Source organism: Dipodomys merriami, unplaced genomic scaffold (genome assembly GCF_024711535.1).
Source record: "Dipodomys merriami isolate MVZ:Mamm:240054 unplaced genomic scaffold, mDipMer1.0.p SCAF_17, whole genome shotgun sequence".
In the NCBI taxonomy this organism is placed as follows: Eukaryota; Metazoa; Chordata; class Mammalia; order Rodentia; family Heteromyidae; genus Dipodomys; species Dipodomys merriami.
The window spans coordinates 13,924,617-13,944,739 of NW_027203048.1; the positions used below are offsets into that span (position 1 = coordinate 13,924,617).

General features: G+C 43.2%; 2 protein-coding genes across 5 annotated transcripts in view; one reads left to right on the forward strand and one right to left on the reverse strand.

Moving 5' to 3' along the window:
- Positions 1-16,984, reverse strand: part of Nlrc4 (NLR family CARD domain containing 4) — a 42,921-nt gene extending 25,937 nt beyond the window's left edge. For 2 of the 3 annotated variants that reach the window (XM_070025327.1, XM_070025329.1), the window contains exons 1-2: positions 16,631-16,984; positions 1,995-2,109 (exon numbers count right to left, since the gene is read on the reverse strand). In XM_070025327.1, coding sequence (XP_069881428.1) covers position 1,995 — 1 coding nt within the window. In that variant the 5' untranslated portion in view covers positions 1,996-2,109; positions 16,631-16,984. Of the gene's footprint in view, positions 1-1,994; positions 2,110-8,515; positions 8,612-16,630 lie in introns of those variants that run through there. The other variant, XM_070025328.1, reaches the window with a different exon arrangement.
- A 206-nt stretch (positions 16,985-17,190) lies between these two features.
- The window catches only part of Yipf4 (Yip1 domain family member 4), a 28,855-nt gene continuing 25,922 nt past the window's right edge, over positions 17,191-20,123 (forward strand). Inside the window, exon 1 of one of the 2 annotated variants that reach the window (XM_070025330.1) lies at positions 17,191-17,274. In XM_070025330.1, coding sequence (XP_069881431.1) covers positions 17,196-17,274 — 79 coding nt within the window. In that variant the 5' untranslated portion in view covers positions 17,191-17,195. The remainder of the gene's footprint in view (positions 17,275-20,123) is intronic. The other variant, XM_070025331.1, reaches the window with a different exon arrangement.

Here is a 20,123-nt window from a genome sequence, read left to right on the forward strand (position 1 = left end):
ATAAGAGAGTTCTGTCTTCTCCTTCTGAGGTCTTAGGGGTAGTCTTGGCTTCCAAATCCCCCTTCTAGAGATAGGCTCTAGGTCAGTCTAGTCGTAATCTTTATTTTACATTGAAAGATGTGATTCTAGCAAGGCCTTGAGAATTATGTACCTCCACAAGACTAGCCTCACTGTGGACATGGCTTCACTGTAAAAGGAAGACCCATTTGAAACACTCATGATATTAATTATATAGCTATATATATATATATATATATCAGTTTAAAAGCAAACTACATAACTGTATCTACTCTAGAACTACAAGTGTGGCTCAGAGTACAGTGCAGTGCATGCACAGTAAGCAGGAGGACATGAATTCAAACCTAGTGTCACACCCACATATACAAAAATCATTCTCTATATAACAGATTCTTAGTACTGATCATAATGTATCTTCATGCTACAAATTATATAATTGCAAGATATAGTTATTACTAATCAAGTACTACAGGTATAAAATATTATAGATATAAAATATTACTAACTATGTTATATATCTGAAAGATAGCCTTCTTTTTTTTTTTGCAGGGGGTTGGGTTGTCCGGTAATAGGGCCTGAACTCTGGGCCTAGGCGCTGTCCTTCAGTTCTTCAGCTCAAGGCTAGTGCTCTACCACTTGAGCGCCACTTCCGGCTTTTTGCTTTTTGCTTATGTGGTGTTGAGGAATCGAACTCAGGGCCTCAATCATGCAAGGCAAGCCCTCTACCACTGGAGCCACCTTCCCAGCCCAAAGATATCCTTCTTAACCATGGTAAATCTCCAGGAATGGGGATATCACCCTCTTCTTTAACCAAATAGATGAGAGCAATGTTTCCAATTCATTCAATCATCATACATTCTTATCAGAACATCTCTGTGTAAACCAGCCCTGTAGAGTAGAGGGGTACTTTTTGAAACAACCATCATTTTCTATATTTAGACTAGCCAATATGCTAGCTACAAGCTCGTATGTGGCTATTGAGCATTTGAAATGTAGCTCAAGTGACTAAACAACTGAAGTTCACATTAAATTTTATATTGTTCACTCATAGTAAATAGGCACAGGCAGCCAGTGACTACCTACTACATTGTATAGCACAGGTCTCTATCATCAAATGTGTAGAGGTAACTATGGGTGCCACTCATACCAAAATCACTTATTCACAAAGATCTGGATTGGCATAGTTATCTGATGCCCAGGTGGAAGAATATGGCCTAATGGTCAATTTCATGGAACCAACAGTTTATTTTATTTTATCTTACTTTTTCTTGCCAGTCCTGAGCCTTGAACTCAGGATCTGGGCACTGTCCCTGAGTTTTTTGTTTTTGTTTTTGTTTTTGTTTTTGCTCAAGGCTAGCACTCTACCACTTGGCACTACAACACCACTTCTGGCCTTTTCTGTTTATGTGGTATTGAGGAGTTGAACCCAGGGCTTCATGCATGCTAAGCAAGCAGTCTACCACTAAGCCACATTCCTAACCCAAACCAACAGTATATTTATTTTTTTATTTTATTTTTATCAGTCATGGGGCTTGAACTCTGGGCCTAGGTGCTGTCCCTCAGCTCTTCAGCTCAAGGCGAGCACTCTACCACTTGAGCCACAGTGGCTCAAGTGATTAATTGGAGATAAGAGTCTCACGGACTTTCCTGCCTGAGCTGGCTTTGAACTGTGATCCTCAGCTCTCATCCTCCTGAGTAGCTAGGATTACAGGCATGAGACACCAGCACCTGGCTCCAAACCAACAGTTTAAAACATGCATCTGGTCACTCTGCGTAAGTCCTACCCTCTCTGTGGTCTACTTTTTCCTACAGGCTGACATATTTGTAAATGAATCCCCAAAACAATAAAAAACTATTCACTGAAATGTCCACAGATAACTAATCAGAGGAAGACATGAATTGATTTTCCATTCAGTATAATCAACATTTGGTATCCTATTAGATAATCAAGTGGATGTTACTTGTGATATACTTACTTGTTCTGAATAAAATGTTGCCACTTTCTGCATCTCAGTAGAAGATACTATTTCCAAAGATGTGTGAAAGGCAGCCCTTGTATGCCCTTTTCTTTCTGCCATGCTACTCTTCATTCTATAAAATGAACAACACAAAAAGAATCCGTGGAAGAACTGCAGCTATGACCCAGTTATACCTCATGTATGTACATATATGAGAAAATGATGGCAAAAATCTATTTGAAGCCACTGGATATTTGCAGTCGAAACCTAAAGAGAGCTTAGGTGTTATGACTCCTGTCTTAGAGCTCTAGACTGTGCTGAAGGAGAGCTTTGCAAAGTTCCTTCCTATTGATACTGGTCAGAGCTAAGAGAGCAACTGAGAATTAAACACTGAAAGATGGTACAAGTAAGTATCAGATAGAATGCTGCTAGGTTCGTGGGGGGGCGGGGGAGGAGGGTGTTTCTTCAGGTAGCCCAGAAAAAAGCAATCTGGATTGGAATTATCACAGGCAGACAGCATGTGACAGGATTTTGAAGCTTAAGCATTTGTGAAACATTGAAGATCTGTGCTTTCAATTAACACATTCTTAAAAAAAAAAAAAGAATGACAGGAAATAAAACAGGATCTGTGGTAGGGAGTGTTACAGGCAGGAGCAGGGAGAGCTAAGGAAGAGGGGAAATGAGAATGAATATGGTCTATGAGGTTGTTTGCATGTAAAAAAATAGAACAATTGAACTGGATGAAATCATTTTAAGAAGGGGAATGGGGTGAGAAAGAGTAATAAAGGGATGAGTTTGAGACACATTTATATGTATGTGATACTTTATAATTTTAGCTTTTTCATTGTGGTATTGATTCATATTTTGAGAACAATTTATGGTGTGAGATAAAAAAAATTGAGGTTGGGGCTGGGAAGGTGGCTCAGTGGTAGAGCGCTTGCCTTGCATGCCTGAGGCCCTGGATTCGATTCCTCAGCACCACATAAGCTAAAAGAAAAAAAGCCGGAAGTGGCGCTGTGGCTCAAGTGGTAGAGTGCTAGCCCTGAGCTGAAGAGCTGAGGGACAGCGCCCAGGCCCAGAGTTCAGGCCCCACGACTGGACCCCCCCCCAAAAGAAAATTGAGGTTGCTTGATAAATCTATCTGGAAATCAGGTCCTATAAGTCCTCCAATTTTGTTCTTTTTCAAAATTGTTTGTATTTCCAGATAAATTTTAGAACAAGCTTATTAGTTTCTATTTCTATATTTGTTTTTATTTTTTTCTGCGTCATTTCTGAGGCTTGAGCTCAGGGTCTGGACACTATCCCTGAGCTTATGTCCTCAAGACTAGTCCCCTACCAGTTGAGCCTCACCTCCACTTTCAGCTTTTTGGTGCTTAATTGAAGATAAGAGTTTTACAGACTTTCCTACTAGGGCTGCCTTCAAACTGCAATCTTCAATCTCAGCCTCTTGAGTAGCAGGATCATAGGCATGAGCCACTGGCCCTCATCCATTTCCACCTGTTTTTTTTTTTTTTTTGGCAGGGGAGGGGGGCGCGTGCAGCGGGGCTAGGGCGGGGGTGGGGGGACCTCAGTCATGGGGCTTGAACTCTGGGCCTGGATGCTGTCCTTGAGCTCTTCAGCTCAAGGTGAGCACTCTACTCTACCACTTGAGCCACAGCGCCACTTCCAGTTTCCTGGAGGTTGATTGGAAATAAGAGTCTCACAGACTTTCCTGTCTGGGCTGGCTTTGAACCGTGATCCTAGGATCTCAGCCTCCTGAGTAGCTAGGATTATAGGCATGAGCCACCCTCACCTGGCTAGCTTTTAAATTTCTATTTTTAAAAGATACTGTTTTGACTTCTGTTCTGGAATGTAAATGTGACTCTGGCCTAGCAAGTTATAAGCTAAATATATGCTTCCACTTACCTAGGCTATCTAGGTAGTCACATAAATAGATGCATAAAGTAGTATGGGAGTTGCCAGGGGCTGTGGGGAAGGGGAAGGAAAGAACTGTTGTTTAGTAATTTTTCACTCTTAGTTTCTTTCTGGCCATTCTTATCATTAATATCACTATATAATTGATACTGGGAATAGTTGTATAAAGGAGGGAGAGTGTTCACAATGATTGGTTCATTTGTTAAATATGCCAAGTATATTTAATATTAGCTACAACGGTGCTGTTAGAGCCAGACTTTCTATTACTGCACAAGTAGATGAGATGAAAATGTAACTTCCACCTTAGGTGAAGGATGATGGGACCAGCATTAGCTTCCAAGAACCAAGTACAGTACTGGGCCCAGTGACCTGGTGTGAGGAGCCAGAGGCCTTCAGAGTGGAGAGAGGCAGGAACACTTGTCAAAGAAAAAAGCAAAGTCCTCTTGGGTGTGCTCCACTCTTGAGTCACACAATTTGCATATTAAAAACATGTAATACAGTGAGGGGCTGATAGCTCAGGCTTGTAATCCTAGCTACTCAGGAGGCAAGTTTGAAGCCAGTCTGTGAGACTCTTACGTCCATTAAACCATCAGAAATGGAGTTGTGCCTCAAGTGGTAGCAAAAAAAAAAAAAAGTAAAGCAAAAAAGCTCAGGGACAGTGCCCAGGCCCCAAATTCAAGCCCCAAGACCAGCACAAAATCAAAAAAAATCAAAAACAAAAACATGAGCTGGATACCAGTGGCTCATGCCTATAATTTCAGCTACTTAGGAGGCTGAAATCTGAAGATGGTGGTTCAAAGCCAGCCCAGGCAGGAAATTCGAAGAGACTCTTATCTCCAATTAATCACAGAAAGGCTAGAAGTGGCACTGTGGCTGAAGTGGTAGAGTGCTAGCCTTGAGCAAAAGGAGCTCAGAGATAGCACCCAGCCTGAGTTCAAGCCGCAGGACCAGGAGAAAAAAAAAAGAGAATAGAAATAAAACTGGCAGAAGCATTGTGTTTTTCCATGAAAATTTCATTTCAGTTGTGTGTGTATCCTAGCGCTGGGTAGTAATGTAAAATGTATCTTTGTATGTTGGTGTGTTGGACTTGAACTCAGATAATATTAGCCTCCCAAGCAGCTAGGATTATGGGCATGAGCCACCAGTCCTCTGCTGACATGTATTATTGTTATTATTATTATTATATTTTATTATTAAGGTCAAAAAAGTTTGAAGGGTAATTTCTAAGGAAGCTCAAGCTGATGTTTACCTAGAAGAATTAATTTTGGATTGCACTCGAATAAAACTTTGGTTCACAAGAAGTAAAAGGGAAATGGCATTTATAAGCAGAGACAGGTGATTAGAGAAGAAGCCTAGGGAGAAAGTCTGAAAACAAGGCCTTGGAGCAGTACTGGAGCCTGAGAAAAGGTCTATTTTAGTGCCAGCACTGGGTTCAAATTCCAGGCTCTTCCACCGGCAATCTGAGTTTTGGATCAAAGGGTAATGTGAGGCACAAAGAAAGGATTCAGTAAATGGCAACTGCTAGGTAATAAATTCCTCTCTTTTGCTATTCTACCCCCCAAAAGGGGAGGATCTGGGAGGATTTCCAATTGACTGGGTCAAACTTCAAGTAAGAACAGAAAGGAAGAGGAAGAAGGTAGTGGAAGAAGCCATAAGTTCCCTCTTTTCAAACATAAACAAAATCAAATAGTTCTACAGTTTGTTCTTCACTCACTGTCTGCTAAAATAACCATTCAAAAAAAATTACTACCCGAGGCTGGGAAGGTGGCTCAGTGGTAGAGCGCTTGCCTTGCATGCATGAGGCCCTGGGTTCGATTCCTCAGCACCACATAAGCAAAAAGAAAAAAGCCAGAAGTGGCGCTGTGGCTCAAGTGGTAGAGTGCTAGCCTTGAGCTGAAGAGCTGAGGGACAGCGCCCAGGCCCAGAGTTCAGGCCCCATGACCGGACCCAAAAAAAAAAAAAAAAAAATTACTACCCGAGTCATTAAGAAAGAATCTCAGCTGATTTTGAAGACGTTAATGGTTCATATTTAGTTTGGATTCTGGGAATATTCTTTTTTTTTTTTTTTTTTTTTTTTTTTTGCCAGTCATGGGGCCTGAACTCTGGGTCTGGGCACTGTCCCTCAGCTCTTCAGCTCAAGGCTAGCACTCTACCACTGGAGCCACAGCGCCACTTCCAGCTTTTTCTGTTTATGTGGTGCTGAGGAATCGAACCCAGGGCCTCGTGCTTGCAAGGCATGCACTCTACCACTGAGCCACCTTCCCAGTCCCTGGATTCTGGGAATATTCTACCACAGAGAGAAAGCCCTGTGCAAGCACAGGGACCCAGTTAACTAATTATTAATTGTTCTCGAGAATAAATTAGTCATAGACTGATGCCCATATGACCTGAATTATGCTGATCTAAAGAACAGGGTTGTGACCACCCCTTTGAACCACAAAGTCCACTTCTCCCTTCCCCTCTTCTTTCATTTCCTCCCTTCCCCTCCCCTTTCCTTTTCTCTCCTTCCCATCCGCTTCCATCCCTTCTCTTCTTCTCCCTTCCCAGCAATCTGTGCAGTGAACAAAGTCCACAAATGGTGTGGATGGAGTCCTTTTCTGGGCCAAGGGTGTAGCTCAGTGGTAGAGTGCTTGCCTAGAGTGGGCAAAGTCCTGGCTGCTAAACCCAGCACTGAAGAAAAAAAAAAATAATGTTTAGGAACTAATTCTAAGCATAGGTATTTCAGTTTTGTTTTTGTTTTTTTTTTGGGGGGGGATCCAGTCATGGGGCCTGAACTCTGGGCCTGGGCGCTGTCCCTCAGCTCTTCAGCTCAAGGCTAGCACTCTACCACTTGAGTCACAGCACCACTTCCAGCTTTTTTCTTTTTGCTTATGTGGTGCTGAGGAATCGAACCCAAGGCCTCATGCATGCAAGGCAAGCACTCTACCACTGAGCCACCTTCCCAGCCCAGTTATAGATATTTCTTAGAAGTATTTACAGGAGTGCTTCATAAACTAAACTTCCTCAGAACTCAGACCTCATGTCTGTGGATTAATTTCCACCCTTACAGGGGAATGAGGGAAAGGATATAATCAAGAGCAGAGAGGCAAGCACATGGAAATGGAAATACATTTCAGCATTAACATGGCAGGCTTGAATTTGAATCTTTAGATGTGTTATTTGATGAGTACTCTTATACTTGTTACTTGACCCTTTCAGGTTTTGATTTCTTTATTGAAATACTGACATGCATGTTAACGACCTCCTAGGACTGTTGGAAAAATTAAACATGAAAGTTTCTGGGACAGAGATATTCAGTGAGTGTTATCTTTTTTCCTACTAAAAAGGCTCTAGACTAGAAGGTTCTTACATCTCCTTGGGACTCCAGCAATCTCACATTTCACTGATTAATATTAGTGTTGGAACTGAACTGTATCCCCCCTAAATACACACATTAAAGATTTAAATCCCAAGCCAGGCATCTTATGCCTGTAATCAGCTACTCAGGAGACCAAGATCTGAGGACTGACAGTTCATAACCTGGGCAGAAAAGTTCTGTGATATCCTTATTTCCAATTAACCACCAAAAAGCTGGAAGTAGAGCTGTGACTCAAGTGACAGAGTACTATCGTTGAGCAAAAACCTTAGGGACAGAACCGTGGCCTTGAGTTCAAGTCCTAAAAGAGGCACCCCCACCAAAAAAAAAAAAAAAGAATTAAATCCCAGTATTTCAGAATGTGACCATATTAGCATATGGGCCTGGGAGGAGTTAATTAAGTTCACATGAGGCTGTTGGCTAATCCAATCCAACTGCTGTCCTAGAAAGAGGAAATTAGGATGCACACACTGAGATCTCAGGGATGCTCAGAGAAAAAGGCTTCTTGAGGACACAAGCTGGAGGCATCCATCTGGAAGCCAAGGACAGAGGCCTCGGCAGAAACTTACTCCTTGGTCTTAGATTTCCAGCCCCAAACACTGTGAGAAAGTAAGTTTTGATATTTAAACCACTCAGACCCTAGCAGCTAATAGAATTAGCATTCTAGAAGTGTGCTGAACTACAGGGATCAAACCAGAAATGAGTTTTATCCAAGTTTGTAACTAATTAGCTGCCTAACCCAGGGCGAGTCATTGAACTTCTCCCACCTCTACACCAGGGTAATAATATCCACTGAGATCATGGGCAGAGAGACCCTGTCACAAAATAGGTGTCCTGTAAACAATCCCTTCCTTTCCTTTTTCTCTCCAAATATTAGGTTTCTCATCAGTTACTCAGAAGACTGGATAAATCAAGCAATTCACTTATTTGTTTTCTGCTCCGATCTGTGGTTCTAAGTAGTCTTAGCACAAGAGTAGTTTTCCTTTCTGACCAAAACTGTTTACAAAGTCTTTTCCCTCACTTCGTCTTGTATTAAACAAATGGACCCCTGAATGATGCCATGTCCCTTTAGATGTCGATTCAGAGGAACCTGGTAAAAGCCCAATAGACCAGATAACTGTGCCTAAACTTTCCCCTGCAGGGAAATCCGGAAGCTGCAAGAAACCACAGTTCTCAACAAGAACAGCTCCCAGGCCTGCTTCAAATGAGCAGAAACCCAAACTGAATATTTGGCTTTAAAACTTAAACCCCAATCCTGTCCCCACAGTACCTGGCTGATCAATACAGTTGCTCTCTTCTTAGTATGTTAAAAATCATTTTAAAACAACATTTCATTTTCTCTGTTTCCTGTTTCACCAAGGCTCAGTGTTCCTGTTTGGTGAGAAGAGAGTATGCAAAAAAGGGAAACTGCCAGCGGGTGTAATGCTTGTAATCTCAGCTCCTCTGCCCACTGAGATCTGGAGGACTGAGGCTCAAAGCAAAAGTATGTAAAACTTTTTAACTAGCAAAATGCCAGGCTGGGGCATGGCTAATGTTAGTAGACTATAAGCCATGAGCAAAAAAGGACAAGTGAGGGGCTAGGAAGGTGGCTCAGTGGTAGAGTGCTTGCCTTGCATGCCTGAGGCCCTGAGTTCGATTCCCCAGCACCACATAAGCAAAAAGAAAAAAAGCCAGAAGTGGCACTATGGCTCAAGTGGTAGAGTGCTAGCCTTGAGCTGAAGAGCTGAGGGACAGAGCCCAGGCCCAGAGTTCAGGCCCCACGACTGGACCCCCTCCCCCCCCAAAAAAAAAGGACAAGTGAGATCTCGAGGCCCTGAGTTCAAGTTCTAATGCTGGCACACAAAGAATAAATAGATGAACAGGGAAACACTGGACAGAACTTTCTTTTTCTAAAATATAACAAGAATGGTTAGAAGCCTGGACTAGTGATGGATGCTTATAATCCCAACACTCAGGAGAATGAGGCAAGAGGGTTGTGAGTTCAAGACCAACTCTGGCTACATACTGCCCAAATCCAACCAAAAAAGTGCTCAGACTCACATACTACCAGTTTCCAAAGGAAAGATGAGCATCAGCAGAAATAGCGAGCAAGGGAGACTTGAGACTTGAAGATAAAACACCTTGAAATTCACTCATTTTTTTTCCAACCTTGCAGTTGATTCAGCTTAAACTGAAATGTTGCGACGTGAACTTTCAATATGTATTTTATGGAGGAGAGGAAAGCAGGGAAAGAGGAAGGGAGAGGAGAGACGGTGAAGGAGAGGAGAGAGGCTGGGGATAAAGCATGCAGCAGGGGTCAAGCGTTCTTGTACCTTGAGTCCTAGCAGACTTCTAGCACACTGGTCTCAGTCACCACCATTTGGGTGAGGTTGGCGCCGGGCTAAAGGGTCAGCAGTGACAGTCTATGCACACCCTCCTGGAGATGAAAAGCCAGAGACTCCCACTGGAACACAGACTACAGTAAGCCAAGTTACCCTCAGGAATGGGGAAATCTCTCTGCCCTTCCCCTGTGAATGAGATTCTTGCGTACTCTTTCCTCTGACTTCTACAAAATACCAGGAACTTACTGGTTATGTAACTTCTTGTTTCAAATGAGAGAATTCTGACATTAACTCTTGTGGTTTAGAGCACTATCAGTCCTCACTCCAACTGAATTTCTGCATGAAGGGGTTTCCAGGAGTGGTGATTCCCAACTTACGAGGTAGGCTTCTCTGATGTGAAATTTGGGGTGTCTAGCAGCTGGATTTTTTTGCCAGTCCTGGGGTTTGAACTCTGGGTGCTGTCCCTGAGCTTTTGTGCTAAGGCTAGCACTTTACCACTTGAACCACATCTCCATTCCCATGTTTTCTGTGATTAAATAGAGATAAAGGTCTTATGGACTTTCCTGCCGAGGCTGGCTTTGAACCCCAGCCTCCTGAGTAGTTAGAATTACAAATGTGAGCCTCTGGCACCAGGCTTAGCAGCTGGATTTTTAAAAGTTAATGAAACTTGAATATACATATACATTCAAGAAAAAAATTACATATTCTTATATGCAGAATCTAGATTTTAAAAAGACAAGACGGCGAGAGTGTTAAAATACTCTGCCTTGCAAGTACAAGGCCCTGAGTTCAAACCCTAGTACCACACATACATACTCACACAAAAAGTAGCCAGGTGACAATGGCTCATACTTATAGTCCTAGCTACTTAGGAGGCGGAGATCTAAGGATTATGGTTGGAAGCCAGCCCAAGCAGAGCCTCTTATGTCCACTTAACCAGCAAAAATAGCCAGAAATGGAACTGTGGATCAAGCAGTAGAGAGCTAGATTTGAGTGAAATAGCTAAGTAAATGTGCAAGACCTTGAGTTCAAGCCTTACTACCAGCACCAAAAGAAAAAGAAAAAGTAGCCAAACCTGGTGCCAGTGACTCACGCCTGTAATCCTAGCTACTCAGGAGGCTGAGATCTGAGGATCATGGTTCAAAGCCAGCCCAGGCAGGAAAGTCCCTGAGATTCTTATCTCCAATAAACCACTCGGAAAACTGGAAGTGGCGCTTTGGCTCAACTGGTAGAGTGCTAGCATTGAGCTGAATAGCTCAGGGACAGTGCCTAGGTCCAGATTTCAAGCCCCATGACCACCACCAACAAAAAGTATACACCACATTTTCTTGATCCATTCATCTACTGAGGGGCATCTGGGTTGGTTCCATATCTTAGCTATGGTGAATAATGCCGCGATAAATATAATTGTGCTGGTAGCTTTAGTATGGCCTTATTTGTGATCATTTGGGTAAATGCCAAGAAGTAGGATCGTTGGGTGTAGTCTTCTGAGTAACTTCCATACTGCTTCCCAGAGTAGTTGAACAAGTTTACACTCTATGTCTCCATCAGAAAGAATGACACCGCCCCATTTGTTATGAAATGGAAAGACTTGGAAAAAATCATATTAAGTGAAGGAAGCCAGACCCAAAGAAATTTAGGTCCCATGGTTTCTCTTATTTGCAATAATTATTGTATGTCTAGGATAAGCTTATCAGATGAGCAGAAAAGCTCAAAAGCTACCTACATATGACCATACAAGATGATGCTAAGTGAAATGAACCCCAAGATATGGACACAAGAGGTCTTTGTTGTTGTTGTTTTTAATGTACCACATAATTTTTTTGTTTCTTTTGTATGTTCTTCCCCCTATGTATATCCCTTGTTCTCACTGTATTTGATTTGGTACTCTGCATCTTGTATATACATTTATCTAATTTGGGGAGGGGAAGTGGAATAACAAAATGCTAAAACAAGGGCATAGGATGATCCATTGCAACAATGATACTCACAAGACACTATGTTTGAGAAAGACAAAGGAGGGGGTAACAGTGCTAGATAAGAAATGTACTCAGGGGCTTGGAAGGTGGCTCAGTGGTAGAGTGCTTGCCTTCCATGCATGAGGCCCTGGGTTCAATTCCTCAGCACCACATAAGCAGAAAAAGCAGGAAATGATGCTATGGCTCAAGCGGTAGAAAGATAGCCTTGAGCTGAAGGGCTGAGGGACAGCATTCAGGCCCCATGACCAAGAAAGAAAAAAGAAAGAAAGGAAGGAAGGAAGGAAGGAAGGTATTCATTACCTTACTCATGTAAATGTAACCCCTCTGTACAGCATTTTTTTTAAGTAGACAAAACCATGAGCTTTCATAGAGTTGGAGTTGTGATTCTGGAGTCAGATCACCTCGATTCCTGTCCTGGTGCTATGGTGTAAATATTCTGTATTTTATCCATCTGCTCATCAGCTGGTTAATTTTGAGATTGTTTCCATTTTTGGCAATTATGAGTTGTGCTGCTATGAATGTTGTTCTTGTTTTTGTTTTGTTTTGTTTTGTTGCCAGCCCTATAGCTTGAACTCAGAGTCTAGGTTCTGTCCCTGAGCCTCTTTGTGCTCTAGGCTAGCATTCTACCACTTGAGCCAGAGCACCACTTCCAGCTTTTTCTGAGTAATATATTGGAGATAAGAGTTTCATAGACTTTCCTGCCTGGGCTGGCTTTGAACTCTGATCCTCAGATCTCAGCCTCCTGAATAGCTAGGATTACAGGCGTGAGCCACCAGTACCTAGCATGATATAAGTTTTGTGGGAGTTTTCATTTCTCTTGGTTATATATCTAAGACATGAATTTCTAGATCATTTGACATATTTGAGCAAATGCCAGGCTATTTTTTAAAAAGCAGTACTTTTAACACCACTGAGAATAGGGATCAGTGATTTCAATTTCTCTGCTCCTCGTCAGCATTTGTTACTGTTTTCTGTTGTAGCAGTAATGGTGGTTTGTTGTTGATTATTCTAGACAGGGTCCCACTATGTAGTTCAGACTGCCCTTGAACTCCTAAAGTTTCTTCAGCCTCAGCCTCCCAATGCTGGAATTACAGGTGTGTTCCAGCATGCCTGGCTCCCAGCTGTCTTTTGTATTATGGCCATTCCAGTGGGTAGGAAGTAGTATTTCCTGGTGGTTTCGCAACCATTTGTTCATGAATTATTCACTCCTTAAAAAAGAAAAATAAACAGGTCATGTGCCGGTGGCTCACACCTGTCCTCCTAGCTGCTAAGGAGAATGAGAGCTGAGGATCACAGTTCCAAGCCAGCCCAGGCAGGAAAGTCCGTGAGACTCTTATCTCCAATAAACCACCAGAAAACTGGAAGTGGCAATGTGGCTCAATGGTAGAGTGCTAGCCTTGAGCTGAAGAGCTGAAGGACAGCGCCCAGGCCCAGAGTTCAAGCCCCATTACCGACCGCCCCCCTCCAGATAAGAGGACTTTAGGTCTAATAATTAAAGTCTAATCATAAACCTTTTCTTTGTTCTTTGTATCTGGATGTCTGTGTGGTTTCTGGTAAAGTCTAAAATACTCTAACACATTCTCTCTAATGAGTATAAATGCTAACTTGAACACATTTTTTCCATTCATATCCAGAATGTGTATCTCTTCCACCCACTCTTTAGATTCAAGCACTTTCCAAGTACTCAAAGTACCATAATTTAATTGAAATTAAAGAAATGAAAATCAAAACAACTATGTGTCATCTATCAAATTACATTTTCAAAAATTGACTATATTCAATACCAATACCAAGGCTTGGGATGGGACGGGAAAGGCGTTCTCCTGCGCTCTGCCAATGCAGACATAAGCTGTTTCTGTCTCTTGGAGGACAAGTTAGCAATATGTATTTAGAAACTTCAGACATTGCTAGGCACCAGTGGTTCATGCCTGTAATCCTAGCTACTCAGGAGGCTGAGATCTGAGGTTTGCAGTTCAAAATAAGCCTTACCGGGAAAGTCCATGAGACTCATCTCCAACTAATCCCTCCCCTCAGAAAAAGCCTAAAGCAGAGTTTTTTCTCAAGTGATAGAGTGCTAGCCTTGAGCAAAAAATGCTCAGGAACAGTGCCCAGGTCCTGAACCTGCACCTCTCCCTCTCCCTCCCCCCCGCCTCTCCCCCTCTCTCTCTCCACCCGTCTCTCCCTCTCTCTCCCTCTCCCTCTCTGCGACTCCTGAGGCTTGAACTCAGGGCCTGGGCACTGTCTCTGTGCTTCTTTTTGTTCAAGGCTAGCCCTCTACGACTTGAGCCACAGCTCCACTTCTGGCTTTTTCTGTGTATGTGGTACTGAGGGATCGAACCCAGGGCTCACTAAACAGCATTTCCAACCCAGGATAAAGATTTTAAAGACAACTAACTGGAGCTAGGAATATGACTTAGTGGTACAGTGCTTGGCTTGATTCCTCAGTAGGACATTCTCAGAAAAAGCCGGAAGTGGCGCAATGGCTCAAGTGGTAGAGTGTTAGCCTTGAGCAAAAGAAGTTCAGGGAAATGTCCAAGCCCTGAGTTCAAGCTCCAGGACCGAAAAAAAAAAAATTATCCTAAGGAATTATGAGTATACACAAATACAGCAACAAGGAAAGATAAAGAGTTGTTTTAATCAAATGGTTATACATATATATATGTATATATATATATATAAATGTCCATTAAATGAAACAAGAGGCAACACTTAAAAAAAAGAGAGAAAAATAGCCAGATGTGGTGATACATTCCTATAACCCCAGTTACCTGCAATGCTGAGGCAGGGTTTGCAAGTGTCTAGGTAACATAAGCCATTTTCTTCAAAACTACATATCTGAGCCGGGCACTGGTGGCTCACGCCTCTAATCCTAGCTACTCAGGAGGCTGAGCTCTCAGGATCATGGTTCAGAGCCAGCCTGGGCAGGAAAGTCTGTGAGATTCTTATCTCCAATAAACCACTAGAAAACTGGAAGTGGTGCTGTGGCTCAAGTGGTAGAGAGAGCACTAGCCTTGAGCTGAAGAGCTGAGGGGCAGCACGCAGGCCCAGAGTTCAAGCCCCACAACCCACAAAAAAAAAAAAAAAAAAAAAAAAAGAACTAAAACAGGACATGAAGTCCCAAAACAAAATCATGGTCTGAAATATAGCTAGCTTAGCACTAATAAAACTTAATAAACAGCAACACAACAAACCCAAAACAAGAATGTCTGGGACAAAAAAAAGGGGGAGAGAGATTGTAAGGAATAGAAAATTAAAAGATGGGCAAGATGTTCTGTTTTCCTAACTATCTTATTCATCCCATTTCCAGTCCTCCCTAGATTGCCTCTGTTAGATTATTTGGACTTTGCCAGAAAACCACAAAGATATCCAGGTACAGAGAACAAAGAAAGGTAGATTTCCGGGAAAGGGACCGGCAAGACTCCTTCTCACAAAGGAGAAGTGAGAAGAAGCAACGGTTATTGTCTGGGGTGACCTATATAACCTAGGAGGCTTAGGAGGGGCTAGAAGGGGCTAGGAGGCAAAGACCCTGGTGTAGACATGAGAACCAGGGGCTTCATGGCAGACTAGGATTTATGGCTGCTGTCCAAATAGTAGATCAGGGGCCCTGCAGCTGCCCAGACCTGAAGGTCACTCCAAGGGGCTCTTGTTGCTTTATATGGTGGTAGCTTCCCCAGAGAAGTGCCATCCCAAGGTAAAGGGGGTTTGGAGGCTGATTATTTACTGCCTTTACTACATGGGCCTAGTGTTGCCTAGGAAAGGAGCATGCGAAGCTATGGAAAGGGAAAGGAGTGTGCTAAGCTATGGGAAGGGAGCTCATTTTGCTAACAGCCTCTCAAACGTTGGTGCTCCTCAGAGTTCTATTTTTATCACTGTTCTTTCACTCAGCAGACTCTTCCTGGGTAATCTCACCCATACTCATAGAGGTCATAACCAACCAGGCACTGTGGACTATTGTACTAGACCTCCAATTCAGAGTTCTGGGTCCTTATGAACTAAAGAACAACTAGGTAGTTCAACGTACATATTTTTAAACCTGTTATGTTCAAAGTTGTCCTTTCTCCTAAACCTTTATTTTTATTTATTTGGGGGTATTGGGGTTTAAAGTCAGGGCCTCACTTTCAGGCAGGCAGTCTACCATTTGAGTCACTCCGCCAACCTCATTTCCTCTTGTTTCCACATTTAACTAATAACATTTCCAAGAGCCTAAGCAAAGAACATTTATACTCAAGGTTACTTTTTGGGGGGAGTTAATTGGAGATAAATCTCAAGAACTTTTTGGCTTTAAACTTACATCACGATTCTCAGATCTCAGCCTCCTGTGTAGTTAGGATTACAGGTCTGAGCCACCAGCACCCAGCTTAAATTTTACTATATCTATTTGAACATTAGTTCTGCCAAATGTACTGACAGGTCCTTTTAGGGAAACTCAGACTTGAATAAATAGTCAAGTAATTAGGAGAGCTAGGGACTGTTCTAATTCTAATGCAAATCTTTCCATGAACTCAGTTACCTTCCTTTTAGAACACGGTGGCTTGCTTACAGCTTTACCTCTGAGTGTCAGTTTACAGCTTATCTATCAGCTTTATTATTGTTGTAGTTCTCCTCCTCCTCCTCTTCTTCTTCTCCTCTAATCCAGTATTATTAGTAGTAATATTTTTATCCTCAAATCCAGCCTTCTTTGTTTTACAGATGAAACAGAATGTCTAGAAATGATACATACCTTAGTCAAGATCCTGTAAATTAACAAATGAGTAAGGGCAAGGGAATGGTGGGAATACAACAGGAGAGGCTGAACTCTAGAAATCTACTTAGTTCTAAAATTCCTTATTTTTCTTCTTCTTTTTGCAGGTCCTGGGGCTTGAACTCGGGGCCTGGGCTCAGTCCCTGAGCCTCTCAATGCTCAAGACTAGCGCTCTACCACTTGAGCCACAGCGCCACTTCTGGCTTTTAAAGGGAGTTTATTGGAGTTGAGAGTGTCCGGGATATTTCTGTCCGGGCTGGCTTCGAACTTGCATCTGACCTCCTGAGTAGCCTGGGTTACAGGAGTGAACTACCGGCGCCCGGCTCTAAAGTTATTTTTCTTACCATACTTTTTAGAAAATTATCTTCAGTTGTACAAAGGAGTTGTCATTCAACAGAACAGTTTATAGATGCCCCGCACCTCGATCAGTCTCCCCTGTCAGCACTCTCCTCCAGCCCTCCCAACTCCACCAACTGCTCAGTTAAAACAGAGAGGGAGGAAAGTTGGGAAAGAAAAAACTCCGGCCACAAACAAAGCCAGAAGGGAGGGGGAACGCTGGAAAGAAAGAACTTCCTGTTCTGAGTAAACTTCCGGAATCAACCACAGGAAGACCCAATCAGAAGCTTCCTCCAGGAGCCAATGGGAGCGCAGATTACAAAGAGCCAATCGGCGCGGCGCTGTCACTGTTATGATCCTGTCAGAGCGCCGGCGTCGTGGTGCTTGGGCGCTCGCCACCGTGAAGACGGTGTTGGGGCTGAGTCCCGGCCAGACTCGCGGCCTGCTGCGCTGGTGTCTGGCCGCGCCCCGGGCTGCTCCTCGGGCTTGCAGGCCTCTCGGTAGCGCGAGCAGGCGGGCCGGCGCGGCCGCCTCGGGGCTTGGGCCCTGCCGCAGGCTCGGAGGGGCGGCGGGATGGAGCCGCCGGGCCCGCCCCCGGCCTACGCCCCCGCCAACGGGGACTTCACCTTTGTCTCCTCGGCGGACGCCGAAGGTGAGCTGGCGGCGACGGAGCGGGCCGCGTGACGACCCTGGTCCACGGGCAGGCCTCCGCCTTCCCACGGGCCCCGAGTAGCCGCCGGGGTGTGGGCTGCAGGCCGGGTGGGAACCCCGGCCCTCGGGAGGCCTCCGCCTTCCCACAGGCTCCGAGCCACCGGACGGTGACTGCCAGGGGATCGGCCGAACCCCGCGGTCTGATTGAAATTACTCAAGGGACGCCTCGCTGGGCCTGAGGAGATGTCCAAGAACGAGCACAAAGTTGAGCTGTGTTCTCTTTATCCCTAGAAGCCTTTTGTTGTTGTTGTTTGTCTCTCTAAACCAACTTTCCTCCACGGGTTCCTAGTTTATGTCGACTTGGTTATCCTGTCTGAGTGCCAGTTTTCCAATTTGTTGTGTTTGACCACAATAGCAAAAATAAGGGTGGGGAATCCGATGTCCCCCAAAGCCTTAACAGATTTCCTTGTGTTTTCAGGAAGCAGTTGTGGTGGAAAATTATCTTCTCCTTTCTCAGTTTCATACCTAACTCCTTGTAGCCTGAAGCTTCCTCTGCTAGACATTTGCAGATTTTACTTTTGTTAGACTTTATCAGATTCCTTCCCGATATCAGTTAGTTTAGCTGGAGAAATTTCAGTCTAGAGTAGAACTTAGAATTCCCTCAGAAATCTTCTTTCATAAGGTAGCACTGAGTTAAGCTTGTTATCAAGAGGCAACGTAGGTTTTTACCAATAAAACAGTTGATATACACTTTATAAACGGAAATAGAGCAAGTCAAAACATCTCGGTCTTTTTCAATTTATTTTTTTAATTTTCAAACGGTTGTACAGGGGATTACAATTTAACATGTCAGTTTATATGTACAGTACATCCTGATCAGAGTCACTCCTTCCATCATCTTCTCTCCCTTCTCCCCTTCTTCCTTCCTTCATTCACCAGTCACCTCGTTTCCTTGCCATTTCAGCCTTTTTTTTCCATCTGCATTTATTAGCATAGGACTTAGAGAAGTGTCAAATTGAACTTCTCAAGCTTAAAAAGACTGTCTTCATTGGGTATTAGAACCTGGTGTTTGTTCAAACTCACATACCTGTATTGATTTTTCATATCTTTCCCCCAGGATCAGTTTCCTTAAGTACATCTACATTATCTACAGGATAATGCATCTAGGTTACCCACTGACTCCATATACTAAGAAACTTGAAATGAGTAAACTAGGTTTATTAAAACTTCTTCATATTTCCTCCAATTATACATAGTTAAGTGTGTATATACACATACACACATATAATATGAATAATAGTCAACCATATAAATATAGCATGAAGACACATATATTTTATATACAATTGCTATATATGTTATACATATTCTACAAATGTACAGTGATATCCTCATGTATATAACGTAAGGTTTACATTTACTGAATATTTCAAGCATACTATCTTTTTGTTGATGGTGGTGGTGGTTATAGGACTTGAACTGGGGTCCTAGTCACTGTCCTTGAGCTCTTTTACTCAAGGCTAGCACTCTACCACTTTGAACTACAGAGCCACTTCCGGTTTTATGGTGTTTAATTGGAGATAAGATTCCTGCTCCAGCTGGCTTTGAACCCTGATCTTCAGATCTTAGCCTCCTGAGTAGCTGAGATTACAGGCCTGAGCTGCCAGTCCCTGCCTAGCCTTTTGATCTTTAATATTAAACACCTGATGAGCTTTATTATTCATGTATATTTAAATTATAATTGCTTTTTTTCCTCTCTTTTTTTTGTCAGTTGTGGGGTTGAACTCAGGGCCTGTGCACTGTCTCTGAGCTTTTTCACTCAAAGCTAGTGCTTTAAGCCATAGTTCCACCCCTTCCCCCCCCCCCATATAAAAATGAAGGGAAAAAACCTCTTGTTTCTATTTCCTGGAGTTCATTTTAATAATTATTTATATGATCAGATACACATAAGCATCAAACCTTTGTGTTTCTCTCCTAAGAATATCTTCCTTTGGTCTCACTATGTGTGAACGCCTAGAGTCTTGTATAATTTATTATGTCCCAGTGTATTTTAGATCTTACTTCTGCATCTGAGAAAAAAACACACCATTTTATTTTATTTCTGCCATTCGAGGTGCTTGAATTCTGCTTAGGTGCTGTCCCTTAGTTTTTTTACTCAAGGCTAGCATTGTACCACTTTTAGCAACACTGCCACTTTGGTTTTCTGGTAGTTAATTAGGGAGAAGGGTGTTAATGGACTTCCCTGACCAGGCTGGCTTTTTTTTTTTTTTTGCCGGTTGTGGTACCTGAACTGTGGGCCTGGGCACTGTCCCTCAGCTCTTCAGCTCAAGGCTAGTGCTCTACCACTTGAGCCACAGCACTACTCCTGGCTTTTTCTGCTTATGTGTTGCTGAGGAATTGAACCCAGGGCCTCATGCATGCTAGGCAAGCACTCTACCACTGAGCTACCACCTTCCCAGCCCCTCCCCCCACCAGGCTGGCTTTGAACCGTGATCCTCAGATCTCAGCCTCCTCAGATTATGAGCTACCAGCACCTGGCTACCACACCATTTGATTCTTATATTTTATAAGAAATTGATGCTAAGCTGAGTACTGGTGGCTCATGCTTGAAATCCTAGCTACTCAAGAGGCTGAGATCTGAGGATCATGGTTTGAAGCCAGTATGGGCAGGAAAGTCCCTGAGACTCTATCTTCAATTAACCACCAAAAAACAGAATGGAGCTGTGGCTCATATACTAGAGTACTAGCCTTGAGCCAAAAAAATTTAGGGGCAGTGCCAAGGCCCTAAGTTCAAGCTCCCAAATCAGCACAACAGCAGCAAAAAGTGAGACTCTTTTCAGAAAACAGCAA